This window comes from Equus caballus, chromosome 7, assembly GCF_041296265.1.
Source record: "Equus caballus isolate H_3958 breed thoroughbred chromosome 7, TB-T2T, whole genome shotgun sequence".
In the NCBI taxonomy this organism is placed as follows: Eukaryota; Metazoa; Chordata; class Mammalia; order Perissodactyla; family Equidae; genus Equus; species Equus caballus.
The window spans coordinates 5,515,738-5,531,581 of record NC_091690.1 but is presented as its reverse complement, the minus strand read 5'-3'; the positions used below and the strand labels follow the sequence as shown (position 1 = coordinate 5,531,581).

General features: G+C 54.4%; 1 protein-coding gene across 2 annotated transcripts; it reads left to right on the top strand.

Moving 5' to 3' along the window:
* Positions 1-3,844: 3,844 nt before the first annotated feature.
* Positions 3,845-7,105, top strand: CLEC4G (C-type lectin domain family 4 member G). 2 transcript variants are annotated; one of them, XM_001496835.4, is made up of 9 exons: positions 3,858-3,926; positions 4,258-4,359; positions 4,732-4,785; positions 4,973-5,035; positions 5,205-5,309; positions 5,606-5,695; positions 5,910-6,058; positions 6,165-6,280; positions 6,563-7,105. In XM_001496835.4, exons 1-9 carry the CDS (start codon positions 3,872-3,874, stop codon positions 6,699-6,701), a joined length of 873 nt encoding a protein of 290 aa, XP_001496885.1. In that variant the 5' UTR covers positions 3,858-3,871; the 3' UTR covers positions 6,702-7,105. The 2 variants fall into 2 exon arrangements, with proteins under 2 accessions (XP_014596881.1, XP_001496885.1); XM_014741395.2 differs by lacking the exon at positions 4,973-5,035 and having other exon boundaries at positions 3,845-3,926.
* Positions 7,106-15,844: the final 8,739 nt, after the last annotated feature.

Below are 15,844 nucleotides of genomic sequence, written 5' to 3'. Positions count from 1 at the left end.
AGCGGTGTAGCCACCACTACACTGCAGACGTAGAAAATTTCCATCCTCCCCTGAAATTCCCGCCTCTTCTCAGACAACCCTCACCCCACCCCTGCCCCAGGCCACCGCTCAGCTGCTCCGAATCACCATGGACTCCCCTTGTCATGTCTCCAATGTCCTATGAATAGACTCGCACAGTGTGTACTCTTTTATGCCTGGATTCTTTCTCCAGGCAGAATGTTTTTGCGATTCCCCCATGCTTTTGTGGGTATCCATAGTTTGTTCCTCTTCAGTGAGGAATCGTCCTCTGTTGTGTGGGTGGACCACAATCTGTCTCCACTCACCTGCTGATGGATGTTGGCGTTGTCTGCTATGAATTAAGCTGCTATGAGCACTCTTGTGCAGACCTTTTTAGGGATTTCAGTTTTCTCTTCTCTTGGGTAAATACCTAGGAGTAGGTCAGTTACTCGGTGAGTGTCTAACTTTATAAGAAACTGCCAAACAGTTTTCCAAAGTGGTTGCACCATTTTGCACCCCCATCAACAATGTCTTGGGGCCCTGGTGGCTCAGGAAGGGTATTATTTTTTTTAAAGGTGTGCTTTTTGGTGAGGAAGATCGGCCCTGAGCTAACATCTCTTGCCAATCTTCTGCGAATCTTCCTCTTTTTTTCTCCCCAAATCCCCAGTATATGGTTGTAGGTCCGTCTAGTTCTTCTATGTGGGACGTCACCACAGCGTGGCTTGATGAGCGGTGTGTAGGTCTGTGCCCAGGATCAGAACTAGCGAACTCTGGGCCACCAAAGCTAAGCGTGTGAACTTAACCACTAAGCAACCAGGCCAGCCCCCATCAGGAAGGGTATTTTTGACCTAAGAGAGCCTTCAGCAGTTCTAGAGCAGGCAGAGGGGTTTCTCTAGAGAAGAGCGGGAGGGGAGGAAATGCAGCTGGAAGTTGAAGCAGATCATGAGGGGATGCAGGAAGCCAGCGGGCACATGGGCCTGATAACGCGTGTTTTCATGGGTGCATAAGACTCGGGGGCTGGGAAGCAGGAAGTCGGGGGGACTCTGCCATTTGGAATTACAGCCTCTGAAGAAAGACAAGAGAGGAGGTTGGCGAGAGAAGTGGACAGAAGAAGTGAGATCAAGTCTCCCGTGAACCAGGAGCAATTTCATTCATTCATTCATTCGTTCATTTGTTCCTTCCTTCATGCAGTGCAATCATTTTGTCACCCGCAAACACTTCTCTAGCGCTCATTATACGCCAGGCTCTGGTACCCAATGGAGAACAAGAGGCCAGGGTCTCTGGACATAAACTGCTAGAGCCAGGGTCTCGTCCCTCAGAGAGAAGAGACCCAGGGAATGAGGACCAGTAAGAGAGCTCAAAAAGCAGAAATTTGAGTGGGTACCGGTGGAGGCCAGCAAAGAGGAACAATGCAGGTGGGGAAGGGGCAGCCACATGGGACCTTGTGGGCTGTTGCCCTTTGCATTTTGCACCTGCTGTTCCCTCTGCCCAGATACCCTTCCCCCTGATCTCTGAGGGCTGGCTCTCCCCTTCCCTTCAGGGTCCCCAGTTCAAGCATCACTCACTCAGAGAGCCTTCCCTGACCCTCTGTTTAAGCAGCCTCTCTGTCTCCCTCCTCCCACTGCTTCACGTCACTTCACGGCACTCGCCACCATCGGACGTTTGTCTGTCTCCCCGGACAGAATGTCAGACCCAAGGGCAGAGATTTTTGTCTGCCGCGCTCCCTATTACAGCCCCAAGTGTCCATTACAGTGTCTAGTGCCTCACTGAATGAATGCATGAATGACTGAATGAATGAATGAGTGGGTGAATCAATGCAGGAACGAATGGAGCTCAGGAGGTGGGGCTGGGCTGAAGGCAGAGATGCGGGAAGTCTGCGAGGATTGGGTGTTATTGGAGCCGAAGGCTGGTGAAGAGGCAGAGAGAGAGGTCCTGAGGGGAAACTGAGGCCGGCAGAGGGGAAAGAGAGCCGAGTCCAGCAGGAGGACGGCTGGTGGAGGAGCCCAGCTTCTGTCCATCAACCCCTCCCATGAAACAGCTCTGCAGAAGACCAGCAGAGGGCGCATGCGTGCGTCTGTATGAGCGTGCACGTGTGTGTGTGCGTGTGTGTGTATGCGTCTCTATGAGCACATTGGGTGTCTATCTTGTATCTCTTGGATGGTGTGGTGTCCATATCTGTGTTTATGTTGTGTGTGTGTTTTGTGTGTATTCTCTGTATGTGTTCTCTGTGTACTTGTGTGTGTTCTATGTACCTGCTGGTGTCTGTGTGTACCCATGTGTGTATCTGTGGTTTTATTGTGTTGTGTCTGTGCAGGTGTGGATGTTTATCTGTGGTCTGGTTGCGTTGTATGGTCTTCTCGTACGGGTTGTGTAGATGTCTATAGGTTGAGTACATGTGCCTGTGGTGCATGTGTGGTTATCTGTTGTCTGTATCTGTAATTCATTTCTAAATAAAATGGGGATAATGTTTGTTATTTCTGAGGGTTTTTGAGAGGGTTCCAGACAGTGGGCTGTGTTAACGCATCTGCAAGGGGTTGGAACGTAGGGAGGGCTCAATAAAAAATAATATCTGCCTTTTCAGCCAGGCCCACCTTGGCCACCCTCCCCGCTGGCCACTGCACCAGCCCCAGCACTCTAAGCCCTTCACCCTACTTGACTTTTCTTCCTTTCTTTTTTTTCACAGCACTTGTGACTTTTAATATATGATACAAGGATTCTCCCCCTCGGCATGATTGACAGTGGGGCTGACCATTCTCTGCTGTGGGGGCTGTCCTGTGCATTGTAGGGTGTTGAGCAGCATCCTTGTCTCCACCCACTAGATGCCAGGAGCGCCCCCACTCCCAAACTGTGACAACCGCAAAGGTCTCCAGACATTGCCCAGCGTCCCCTGGGGAGCATCATCGCCCCGGGTGAGAACCACTCGCTCTACAATTGACTTTTCATTCTGTTCATTATTTGCTGTCTGTCTATCCCCACCCCCTACCAGAACATTTGCTGCAAAATGGAAGGAATTTGCTTATTTGGGGTATTGATGGATGCCCAGGTTCTAGGTTGATCCTGGCACATGGCAGGTGTTGAATATTTGTCCAAAGAATGAATGAATATTAGTGGATTCTGTGCCTGGGGTGGTGCAGGGCATCATGAATGACCTCATGCCTTCATCACAGCATCCCTTGGAGGGAGGTCCTGTCATGGCCCCCTTTTCACAGAGGAGAAAAACTGAGGCTTCCAGTAGCTACACGCACACACCGGTCACCCACCCAATGGTAGAATCCAGAAGCTTAGCTGACAGGCATCCAACAAATGTCCGTATTCTCCCTTCTGGCTGAGAAGGATTGAATTAAGGGCGGGGCAGACCCAGCCTCTGGCAGGCCCCTGCAGCAGAGCTGAGGACGGAAGCTGAGCTGGCCTGGGGGGCCACGGCTGAGGGGCTTTCTCAGGAACCAGCAGGGAGGGGCCAGAACGTGGCCTGTTCAGCGTGTCTCTCTCAGAGGAAGGCCAGCCCCAGGCCTCTAAGACATGGGACCAAGCTCCAGAGTGAGGCCCCAAAACCAGCCTGGAGATGTTGCTGCAGCTCCCAGGCCACGGAGGATGGAACTGCACACACACACACACACACACACGCACATGCACACACGCACTCCCGACCCTTCCACTCTCTCAACCCCCTTCCACCTCCAACTCCCACTTTCCCCACCCTAGCCATACCCCTAGCCCAGCCCTGCCCAGAAAGGGCCCAGCGCTGTGACTGGCCAGTGGGTCCCTGGTACCAGGAATGAAGACTCAGGAGATGGGAAGGAAGGAAGAGTGGGTGGGGCGAGGGAGGGAGGGGGCTCCATTTATATCCGAGCCCTGGGCTGGGAGTCAGTTCATCATGGACACTGCCCCGTACTGCAGGTGGGGCGGCGGGCTCGAGGAGGCCCTTGGAGGTATGAGCAATGGGACTGCCTCACCATCCCCCGTGGGTCACACTCTGGCCAGTGGTTTGGGGTTTGATGGGGGAGGGGACAGGAACAGCCAAGAGGAGGCCCAAGAAGTGGGTGCAGGAGAGACACCACAGGTCCTGGAGCCAGCTGGACCTCAATTCAAATTCCAACTCTGCCACTTGGCAGCTGTGCGGCCATAGGCACATTACTTAACCTCTCTGATTCCCAGTTTCCTGGGAGGAACCCAGGTGTCCTGGGCTCGGTCCTCAGGGCCCAGGGAACCAGGATGGTCCCGGAGCAGGAGGGACCCAGGATTCTCTCTGTGTTATCCCAGGGTCCTGGGGACGCTGGGGAAGGAGACTCCTCTTCCTGGTCCTGTCTCTCATGGTGGCCACAGTCCTGTGGGCCCTCATTCTGACCGTCTTATTTTCCAAGGGTGAGTGACAGCATAATGGGGGTAGCGGAGTCTGGCCCCCTTGAGGACGTAGACCTCTCCACTCCGGGTGCACCAGCTGGGTCCTGGACCCCTGCCTGGATCCCAGACCCCTGCCTGGGTCTGAGTGTGAACACGTGTGAACAGTGTGTACATCTTCGGACTGTGTACATCCACATGTGTGTGCATGTGTATGCATGAATGTGTGTTCATGTCCCCGGGTGTTTGTCTCCCCTCCGCGTGAGTGCAGATCATGGGCGCTGGACGTTTGCCTGCCCCCTCTGTCCCTCCCAAGACCGGGGGCCCCAGCCCCCTGGGCGAAGGGACAGTTCCCGGGTCCCCCGGGGCCGCGCCTGCAGGAGCCTCTCTCTGCAGCCTCCACAGAGCGCGGGGTGCTGCTCGGCCACCAGGACCTGCTGAGGACAAACGGTGCGTGCAGAATGGGGGCTCCTGGGTCCCCGAGGTGTGCGGGGCTGGAGCGCCGGGGACCCTGGAGACCGGTAGTGTTTGAGTGGGGACACGGCGATCCCTGGGGCTGGCCCAGGAGTGGGGAAGCGTGTCCCGTGAGTGCCCTGGTGTGACCTAGTGTGCGTGGGGCGGACGGGGGTCATTTCAGCTTCCAGGCAAACGGCGGTGCTGGCTGCCTTGAAGGAGAAGGTCTCGGTCTGCAATAGCTGCTGTAAGACTTGAGGGCGGAGAGGGCGGGGCTTGTGGGCTGGGGCAGGGGCTTGTGGCCAGGATCCCAGGAGGCAAGAAGGGCGAAACTTGTGGCTGGGTTTGAGGTAGGTGGGTGGGCGCTGGGCTGGCTGGTGTCAGGTGTCGCGCCCCCATCCTCCCACCCTTCCCAGGCCAGGAGACGCAGGCGCAGCTGCAGACCGCTCGCACCGAGCTTGGGGAGGCGCGGGAAAAGCTGTTCCAGCAGGAGAGCGACCTGAAAGAACTCAGCGAGCGCGGTGAGGGCGGCACAGCGCCACGACCCCTCATCCCTCCGCGCGGCTGTCGATTTACGTCCTGACCCTTCTGTTACCCCGACCCTATCCTCTGATCCTGACCCTGACCATTGGAATCTGACCTTGACGACAAGTCCCAACCTCAACCACAACTGGACCCTACCCGGCTACGACAGTCCTTGACCGCGATGTCATTCTTGACGGTGACACTGCCCACAGACTTGAATGCTGACCTTACGTAATCGTGACCCTGCTCCTGACCCTGACCCAGCTGTAATCTGGCTTCCTTGACCTCGCAGTGACCCAGGGCTTGGCCGAAGCGGGTAGAGACCGCGAGGACATCCGCACGGAGCTGTTGCGGGCGCTGGAGGCGGCCCGGCTCAGGAACAGTGAGCAAGACCGAGGAGGGAGGGAAGGGGGGAGGGGACAAGGGGGCCCTGCTCGTGGACCTCTGGGATCCCTGAAACGCACGGACCCGCCCTTTGACCTTGGCCTGTTCTCTGTGACCCTGCCCGGGGCCCGAGGGTCCCATCCCTCCCCCGTATCCTCTCCGTGCTCTCCACCTGGGAGCAATCCCCCTCTTTGACCCTCGTCACCCCGCAGGCTCCTGCGAGCAGTGCCCCGCGTCGTGGCTGCCCTTCCAGGGCTCCTGCTACTTTTTCTCCGAGATAACGGCCACGTGGGACGAGGCGCAGCGCAGGTGCGTGGGCGCCAGCGCGCACCTGGTGATTGTCCGCGGCCTGGAAGAGCAGGTGTGCAGGGCGCAGCGGGAGGCGGAGCGCACCGAGGGGTCGTGGCCTTGGAGGTGGGCGGGGAGAGCGGGGCGCACAGGGCCGGCTCATCTCCCCTCCCACCCAGGGCTTCCTGAGTCGGAATACGCGAGGTCGCGGCTACTGGCTGGGCCTGAGGGCGGTGCGCCGTGCGCGCAAGATCCAGAGCTACCAGTGGGTGGACGGAGTCTCGCTCAGCTTCAGGTGAGAGAAGGGACACGGGGAGGAGGACAGATCAGACGGGAGGAGAAATGCTTTGCCCGGATCTCAGGGTCTCAGTTAGGATGGGCAAGCGGGTCCAGGAACTGGCTGAGGTTAAAGTCTGGGGGTTAGAAAGTTATATCCAGGATTCGCGGTTAGGTCGGACCCTCAGGGTGTCTAGGTTAGACCTGGGCAATAAACAGGCTAGACCCTGGGAAGGAAGCCTGGACCCCAGGGCCATCCTCCGTCTAGACCCCCAGCAACACCCATGCCAAACCCCCGCAGCTACTGGAACCAGGGGGAGCCCAATGACGCTCAGGGGCGCGAGGACTGCGTCATGATGCTGCGCACGGGGATGTGGAACGACGCACCGTGCAACAGCGAGAGGGACAGCTGGATCTGCGAGAAGAGGCAGAGCTGCTGACCCCGCCCAGTGCCCCCGAGCCACGCCCACCGCCGCACGCGCGCTGTCCGAGCCGCTCACCGTCAAGGATCCGCCCACCACCATCGATTTTTTTTCCCCCACCAACCACTACCGACAATCATGCTGCCTACCCCGGTCCAGGGGCTGCGCTCTGGGACCTCCGCTCCAGCTTGACTGCAACCCCTCACCCATGGAGCTAACGTAGCCTAGCCGTCACCTCATCCAAAATCTCAGCTCCTTGGTCCCTGATCTCACCCTCCCTCCTTCCCTAGCCAAGGTCAGGTGACTGAGAAGGAGCTCTTTGGGGCGCTTGCATGTTTCCCCAGCCTGAGAGGCCTCAAAGATAGGGCTTTTGTGAGCTGTCTTTGTAGCCCTAGGGGATCAATAAAAGTTTGAGAAATGAATTCTGGCTCCCGGCTCTGGCGAGCTGTTCTAAGCTTTATTCTAGAAATCTGGTGTCCCTGTGAGTGACCCCAAACTCTCTAAGCGACCTCAAAGCCCTATGATGTCCCCAAACCCAGGGGTAACCTGCACTGGGCCAGGAGGGCAGTGGGGCTCTGGGGACACAGGAATGAGTCAGACATAGTCCTTACCCCCCAGAACCCCCTCATGCTGGTCTAGCTGGACACAGGAACCATGTGACTAGTGACTCAATGGAGAAATGCATGAAGGCGTGACAGGTGATGCCCTTGGAGGAGCCACCTTTGTCCTCAGGGACAGGGACTGTGCTGACATGCTGCAGTGGGGGCCCCTTTCCTTGAGGAGACTGGCACCCCATTGTGGAGATGACAAGGCCCTGAGGCGGGGGGGCTGCAAAAGCTCTTTTGCCATGGGCCAGCCGGTGGTGCAGCAGTTGGCTGCAAAAGCTCTTTTGCCGTGGGCCAGCCGGTGGCAGAGCGGTTAAGTGCACACATTCCACTTTGGCCATCCAGGCTTCACAGGTTCGGATCCCGGTGTGGACATGGCACCACTTGGCAAGCCATGCTGTGGTAGGCATCCCACATATAAAGTATAGGAAGATGGGCACGGATGTTAGCTCAGGGCCGGTCTTCCTCAGCAAAAAGAGGAGGATTGGTGGCAGATGTTAGCTCAGAGCTAATCTTCCTCAAAAAAAAAAAGAAAAAATGTTGTAAAATGCTCTGTTGCCATAGACGGCAACAGTCAGTCGTTCCAGGGGTTAGGACGTGGAATTTTCAGGGGCCACTATGCAGCCTCACACAAGATGTGACCAATGACAGACTCACAGGTGGGGGAGCAGCCCGAGCACCTGCCTGGCGGCCTATGTGCTTGGTGAGCTGGGTGAATGATGATCTGAGGGACTCACATCTTCTAGTCCAACTTCCTAACACTCAGGTGGAGACTCCTGGTGGAGTGAAGGCAAGAGAGACACATTGACGGCCAGACTTTCTGCCTGTCAGGTTGAGAGCAGGCAGTCAGGCTGAAGGTGTAGTGACAGGTATAGGGCAGTGCAGGCGGGCAGGATGGTCCAGGGGTTTCTCGTAGGGATTCAGCTGAGTGAGTGCTGGCTGTGGGCGAGGCAGAAGGACTAGACCCCGGAATTAAGCAGGAGCTGCTGTGGGATCCACCAAGGACCTAGTGTGCTCAGAGAAAGCCCTCTGGCTCCTGGTACCCCAGGCTCAGACCGTGGGATCCAGGGCCCAAGGGAGCGCCAGATCAGGAGCCCAGAGAACAAGGTGGCTGGAGCGGGGACCCCCATCCTGCTGTCTGCACTCCTGGTCAGCTCACAGGTATCGACTGCTGGCTGCCTGGCTGTAACGTGCCAGCATAGAGCAGGTACACGAAGACCCTGGATGAGAGGGTCAGGGTCAAGTTCCCCCCTGTCTGGACTATCAGCCCCAGGTCCTCCTCCCTCCCAGATTCAGCGTCCCTGGGAAGAAAGGAGTCCCTGGAACCTAACCCTAATCCTGGAACAGACCTTGACCTTCAGTTGGCTTTTGTTGGCCTGGAACATAGGTCTTGCCAGAAAGACTGTAGTCTACAGGTTCATGGATGGTCCAGAAAGGAGCCGGTACGCAGAGAAGCCCTGTCGTGTTTCCCTGAGAGCCTGGCTGGGCCAGGTGAGCAGTCTCAAAGACAGACCCCTTTTCCTGGAGACCCTGAGCTCTCTGAGAGAGCCCCATAGCATCTGGGATAGACCCCTGCAACAATTGTGAGATTACTGTGATGGGCCCCTCTGTGCAGAAGGACGGTCTCCCAAATATGTCCACATCTTAATCCCTGAATCTAGGAATGTCACCACATGGCTAAAGGGACTTTGCAAATGTGATGACACTAGGAGCCCTGAGGTGGGGAGATGATCCTGGATTATCCAGGTGGGCCCCTTGTCATCACAAGGACCCTTAAAAGGGAAAGAAGGAGGCAGAAGAGACTAGGGAGGGAGTCGTGGCTACAGAAGGATGGTCAGAGTGATGTGACATGAGGAGGACCTGATCCACCATTGCTGGGCTTTAAAGATGGAGGAGAGGACCAGGTGCCGAGGAGGCGTTCAGCCTTGAGAGGTGGGAAAAGGCAAGGAAAACCACTGCACACCTATGAGAATGGCCAAAATCGAGAACGCTGACAAAACCCAGGGCTGGTGAGGGTGTGGAGCGACAGAAAATCTCATTCACTGCTGGTGGGAATGCAAAATGGTGAAGTGACTTTGGAAGACAGTTTGGCAGTTTCTTAAAAAACTAAACACACTCTCCCCATACAATCCAAGACTGGAGCTTCTTGATCTTTACCCAAAGGAGTTGAAAAGTTGCCCACACGAAAACCTGAACACAGATGTACTCAGCAGCCTTCTTCATTGTTGCCAAAACTTGGAAACACCCAAGATGTCCTTCAGCAGGTGGATGAGTAAATAAACTGTGGGACACCCAGGCAATGGGGTATTATTCAGTGCTAAAGCGAAATGAGCTATCAAGCTATGAAAAGACATGGAGGAACCTTAAATGCGCATTAAAAGTGAAAGAAGCCTATCTGAAAGGGCTGCACACTGTATGATTCCAACTCTGTGACATTCTAGAAAAGGCAAAATGATGGAGACAATAAAGAGATCAGTGGTTGCCAGGGGTTAGCAGGGAGGAGGAGATGAAGGGTGGAGCATAGAGGATTTTTAGGGCAGTGAAACTCCTCTGTATGATACTGTGACGATGGATCCATGTCATTGCACATTTGTCCAAACCCATAGAATGTGCAACACCAAACGTGAACCCCAGTGTCAGCTATGGACCTTGAGTGATGACGTGTCCATGTAGGTTCATCAATTGTAATAAAGGTACCACTCTGGTGGGGGATATTGATAATCCGGGAGGCTGTGCCTGTGTGCTGTGTGTGTGTGTGGGCAGGGGCCACGTGGGAAATCTCTGTGCCTTCTGCTCAATTTTGCTGTGAACCTAAAACTGCTCCCCAAAAATAGTCTTGACGACAACAAGAAAAGAAAGGAAATGGATTTTCCTGTAGGGCTTCCAGAAAGATGCCTCCGTGCCAACACCTTAACATTAGGCTAGTGAGACCAGTGTCAGACTTCCGACCTCCAGAACCTGAGTACTGAATCTGTGTTGTTTTCAGTCGCTGAGTTTGAGGTCGTTTGTTACAGCAGCCACAGGAAACTAATGCACGGGCTGCCCTGGAGCTCCCCATACTCAGCAGGAACCACATATAACACAGCCGCCACCTGTGATGATCCCGTAACTCACTTTAACATGTCAGTGAGTGAATGTCCGCCCCCACAGACGTAACTCAACTCAACAAAACCCACTGGAAACATCGGTAATAAACTTTTCACATCCCTAACATGGCAGTCACCTGCTGGTAATCTGACAACACACACATGTAACTTACATTAACTGGAGTGGCCATGTGTCTCCGTTTGTCTCAAATGGTCCTGGTTTGCGATTGTCTTGGCTATAATTCTTGCTTTACAATTCTTTTTAACCTCCAGCTTAATGAGGTATGATTTACATACAATAAAATGCACCCATTTATCACACCCGTTAGGATGGCATCTGTGAAAAAATGCGAACAGAAAGTAACAAGTGTCGGCAAGAAAGAGGAGAAATTTGAACCAGCAATGCCTCATTGCTGGGGGGAATGTAAAATGGTGCGGCCGCTATGGGAAACAGTATGGCGGTGCCTCAAAAAATTAAAAATAGAATTACCATACGATCCAGCAACTTCCCTTCTGGGTCTATACCTAAAAGAATTGACAGCAGAGTCTCAAAAAGATATTTGCACACCCGTGTTCATAGCAACATTATTCACAACAGCCAACAGGGAGAAACAACCCAGGTGTCCATTGGTGGATGGATGGATAAACAAAAGGTGGTCCATCCATACAATGGAATATTATTCAGTCTTAAAAAGGAAGGAAATTCTGACACCTGCTACAGGATGGATGAACTTGGAGGATATTCTGCTGTGTGACATAAACCGGTCACAAAAGGACAAATACTTCATTATTTCCCTTACGTGAGTTATCTAGAGTAGTCAAACTCACAGAAACAGAAAGTAGAATGGTGGTTGAGGTGGGGTGAGGGTGAAATGGGGAGTTGGTGTTTAATGAGCATAGACTTTCAGTTTGGCAAGATGAAAAGATTTTGGAGACTGGTTCCACAACAATGTGAATACGCTTAACACCACTGAAGTGTACAATTGAAAATGGTTAAGATGCGAAGTTTATGTTATCTGTATTTTACTCCACAATTAAAATTAATATTTTTTTTTGGTGTGGAAGATTGGCCCTGAGCTAACATCTGTGCCAATCTTCCTCTATTGTGTGTGGGACGCCACCACAGCATGGCCTGATGAGCAGTGCTAGGTCCACACCCGGGATCTGAACCTGCGAACCCCTGGCCACCCAAGTGGGGCATGTGAACCTAACCACTACGCCACTGGGTCAGCCCCAATAATTTTTTAAGTGCACACATTTCAAGTTTACAACTCAATCAGTTTTGAGAAATGTACAGCGGTGTAGCCACCACCACACTGCAGGCGTAGAACATTTCCATCCTCCCCTGAAATTCCTTCCTGCCCCTCTCAGACAGTCCTCACCCCACCCCTGCCCCAGGCCACCGCTCAGCTGCTCCCCATCACCATGGACCACACTTGTCATGTCTCCAATGTCATATGAATAGACTCACACAGTGTGGACTCTTTTGTGCCTGGATTCCTTCTCCAGGCAGAATGTTTTCGAGGTTCCCCCATGCTGTTGTGTGCATCCACAGTTTGTTCCTCTTCATTGACGAATCTTCCTCTGTTGTGTGGCTGGACCACAATCTGTGTCTCCATTCACCCGCCGATGGATGTCGGCATTGTCTCCAATGTGAGTTGCTATGAATTAAGCTGCTGCGAACACTCTTGTACAGATCTTTTTAATGGATCTCATTTTTCACTTCTCTTGGGTAAACACCTAGGAGTGAGTCAGATCTTGGAGGAATGTTTATAAGAAACTGCCAAACCACTTTCCAAAGTGGTTGCACCATTTTGCACCCCCATCAACAATGTCTCAAGGCCCTGGTGGCTCAGGGTGGGTATTTTTGACCCAAGAGAGCCTTCGGCAGCTCTAGAGCAGCCGGGGTGGGGGGGGGTGTCTCTAGAGAAGAGCGGGAGGGGAGGAAATGCTGCTGGAAGTTGAAGCAGATCGTGAGGGGATGCAGGAAGCCGTCGGGAACATGGGCCTGATAACGCGTGTTTTCGTGGGAAGATAAGACTCGGGGGCTGGGAAGCAGGAGGGGGGCACTCTGCTACTTGGAATTACAGCCTCTGAACCAGCCCAAGGAGGAGGTTGGGAAGAGAAGCCGGAGGGAAGAAGTGAGATCAAGTCTCCCGTGAATAAGGAGCCATTTCGTGCATTCATGCATTCATTCTTTCATTTCTTCATTCAATGCAACCATATTCTCACCCACAAATTCTTATTATATGCGGGGCAGTGGCATTCCAATGGAGGACAAGAGGTTGGGGTCTCTGGCCACAGAGAATCCTGAAAACCCTTGGGCTTAGCAGAAGCAGCCCACCCACAAAATGGTATAGACTCTATGAGCCCATTTCTATGAAGTTCCACAACAGGCATGATTGCCTGGGAGCTGAGGTGGAGATTGGCCGAGAATGGCCTTGAAAGAACTTTCTGGAGCGATGGGAGTGTTCTGTACCTTGATGGGAATTTGGGTTCCACGGGTGAATGTATTTGTCAAAGCTCAAAGAAAACACTCTTGGGATCTGTGAATTTCATCCTACGCTATCTTCCTCAAAAGGAAAAAAGTAAAAAGGGTGGTCAACCAATATTGGAATCTAGTTTGCGTTCTGCATGCCGGAGTGTGTAGGGAGAAGTGGACTGCTGTTGGCAACTTACTTTGAAATGCATTAAAAAATAAGATGGATTAAGGGGTGGATTGGTAAACAGATTCGTCATGAAGGAAGTAGAGGCAATATTGATTGTAGAATCTAAGGGTGAGTTTTTCACCCTAAAACTCAACTTTCCTGGTTGCTTGAAAATTGTCATAATGAAATGTCGGGGTTCAGGCTAGGGGTGCTGCCGTCTGGGCCTCACAGCCTGGCGGAGAGAGCAGGAGGCGGTGAGGAGGCACAGAAGGTGGTGTGCCCACCTGGAGAGGTCGGAGGTGGAACATTCTGGAAAAGCAACCCCCTCTTCCCCACACTTCTGGCCTGAGGGGTGAGGAGAGTGAGGGAAAGAGTGTCTGCCTTGGAGAGGCCAAGGAGGCTTGTGCTGGGCGGCAGGGGGTGGCGGCAGGAGAGGCCCCTTCAGGCTTCCCTCCGACTCTTTCCCAGTGGGGGTCCCCGCCAACAGGCCTCTGAGTGACCACATGACCATGGTCTCTGGAACCAAGTCAGCAAGTCAGTGGTGACCCTGAAGCCCAGCCAGTGTTTCCTGAACAGACCGGCCCCACCCGTCACCCCACTTTCCAAGGAAATGGCCTTGGGACAGAGTTGCTTGTCCTTTTCATGCCTCCTCCTTACTATCCCAGGAAACCCCCTGGGAGCCCGAGGTGTCTTACCAGGTTGGCTGAGGGGTCTGGGGAAGCCCCCAGGGTGGAAGGGACACACTCTCCTCCAGCCCTTGGCGGCCCCTTCCCCGTCTTCCACAACGTCGCTGGACTCTCCCCTCTTCTGTGTCCCCAGATGCGGTCACAGATGACTGGAACAGGTGAATTCAGCAGACGCCAACAGAAAGCACTGAGTCTGAAATCTGTGCTTGCCACTTACGTGCTGGGTGAGCCTGGGCATGTGTCTTTGCCTCTCTGTGCCTCAGTGTTTGCGTCTATCAAGTAGGAATAACACCAGCCACAGCATCTACCTCCTAGGGCGTTGTGCAGCTGAATAATGAGCCCCTGACCTTCCGTGGGAAAAGGGGCTTTGTAGGTGAGATGAAGTTAGGGATCTGGAGATAAGGAGGCGATCCTGGATTCCCCGGGGGCCCCATGTCATCACAAGGGTCCTTAGAAGAGGGAGGCAGGAGGGTCAGAGTCAGAGAGAGAGAGATGTGACAACAGAAGCACAGGTGGAGAGAGACGGGATGACATCACACTCCTCACTTTGAAGATGGAGGAGGGAGCCATGAGCCAAGGAATGTGGGCACCTCTGGGACCTGGGAAAAAGCAAGGAGCCGCGTCCTCCCTAGAATCCCCGGAAGGAGCTCAGCCCTGTCGCCACCTTGACTTCAGCCCAGTGAGATCTGTGCTGGGGACATTAACTTCCAGACTGCAAGCCAATAAATTGATGTTTTTAAAGCCACCAGGTCAGGACCATTCCTTACAGCAGTCATGGGAAACTCACACATATACGATGCCTGTAAAGCACCTACTGTGCGCCAAGCCCTGAACCCTGGGCGGGGGACTCGGTGGTGACGATGGACACTGTCCCTGCCCTCCAGGGGCTCATGATCTAGTGGGGTTCAGGCAATGAACAAGCAAACACGTTCACACAAAGAGGGGCCACAGAGACCATTATAGGGGGGTCTGCGGGGCTAGGGGCTGCTTTGGCTGGTCCCCCTCCCCCACCCACAGAGAGCAGAGACCAGAGGATGAGGAAAGACCAGCGAGGGGGATCAGAAAGCAGAAAAGCAAGCAGATGTAGCTGATAGGAGTGAAGGAGGAACAATGCAGGCAGGCAAGCGGGCAGCCACACGGGGCCGCAGCCCGATGTGGCTTCGGCTTCAGGAAGTAGGGCTAACGATGTTCCCGTTTAGTGAGTGCTTCTTCCTCTCCAGTGTTGTGTGGACAGCTTTACACACACAACAACCCATGTGGGAGAATTGTTGGGGGGGGGGGCGGTCACCACTCGGGGGTAGTGACCAGGTGCATCCATCAGGGGACAGCACTCCTATGGTCCTGGCTGTCCTAGGGAACCAGCAGGCAGAATAGTTGGATGGAGTAGAAAAAGCACATGACCCTAGACCGAAGTCCCTAAGGGGCTGAGGGCCTGGGTCCTTGAAAGTGGGACCTGGGAACTTGGATTCTGGGTCCCTGAGGGTCAAGACCGGGATCCTGGCCTCCTGGGTCCCTCCGGGGCTGGCGTCCTGGATTTTCGGGTCCCTGAGGGTCAGGACGAGGGTCCTGGAGTCCTGGATCTCAAAAGGCTAGATGCCTGGATTTCTAAGGGTGGGGCATGGAGTCCTGGCTTCCTGGGTCCCTGTTGGCCTGGGCCTGGGTCTCTGAGGGGCTGGGGGCCTGGAGGGCTGGATTTCAGGGTCTCCAGGAAGGCGAGAACGGGAGTCCCTGAGGGTGGAGCCTGGGGTCCAGGATTTCTGGATCTCTGAGAGACTGGGACCCATCTTCCAGCCTGGTCTCCACACAATATCCCATCCTCTCATTGAACCTCGGGCATTCTCGGAGAGAAATCCCCAAATCTTCCAGCGCAGGCTGGGAATGGTCTCAGGAATCCCAGGATGGACTGGCTCAGCCCCCTGAGCCCTGAGTGGGGGGGCGGGGGGGGGGTGCGGTGCTGGGGTCTGAGGGCTGGAGGGAGTGGGCAGCGGGCCTGCGAGGCCCTCCAGAAGGAAGGCTGTGGACAAGCCAACCTCTGTGTCCCCCCTCATCATGAGCCCCCCTCCAACCTCTCCCCAGCCTCCAACAACACACGAAAACAAAACCAGCCAAGCTCCAGACTTCGAGGCTCCAGGAAGG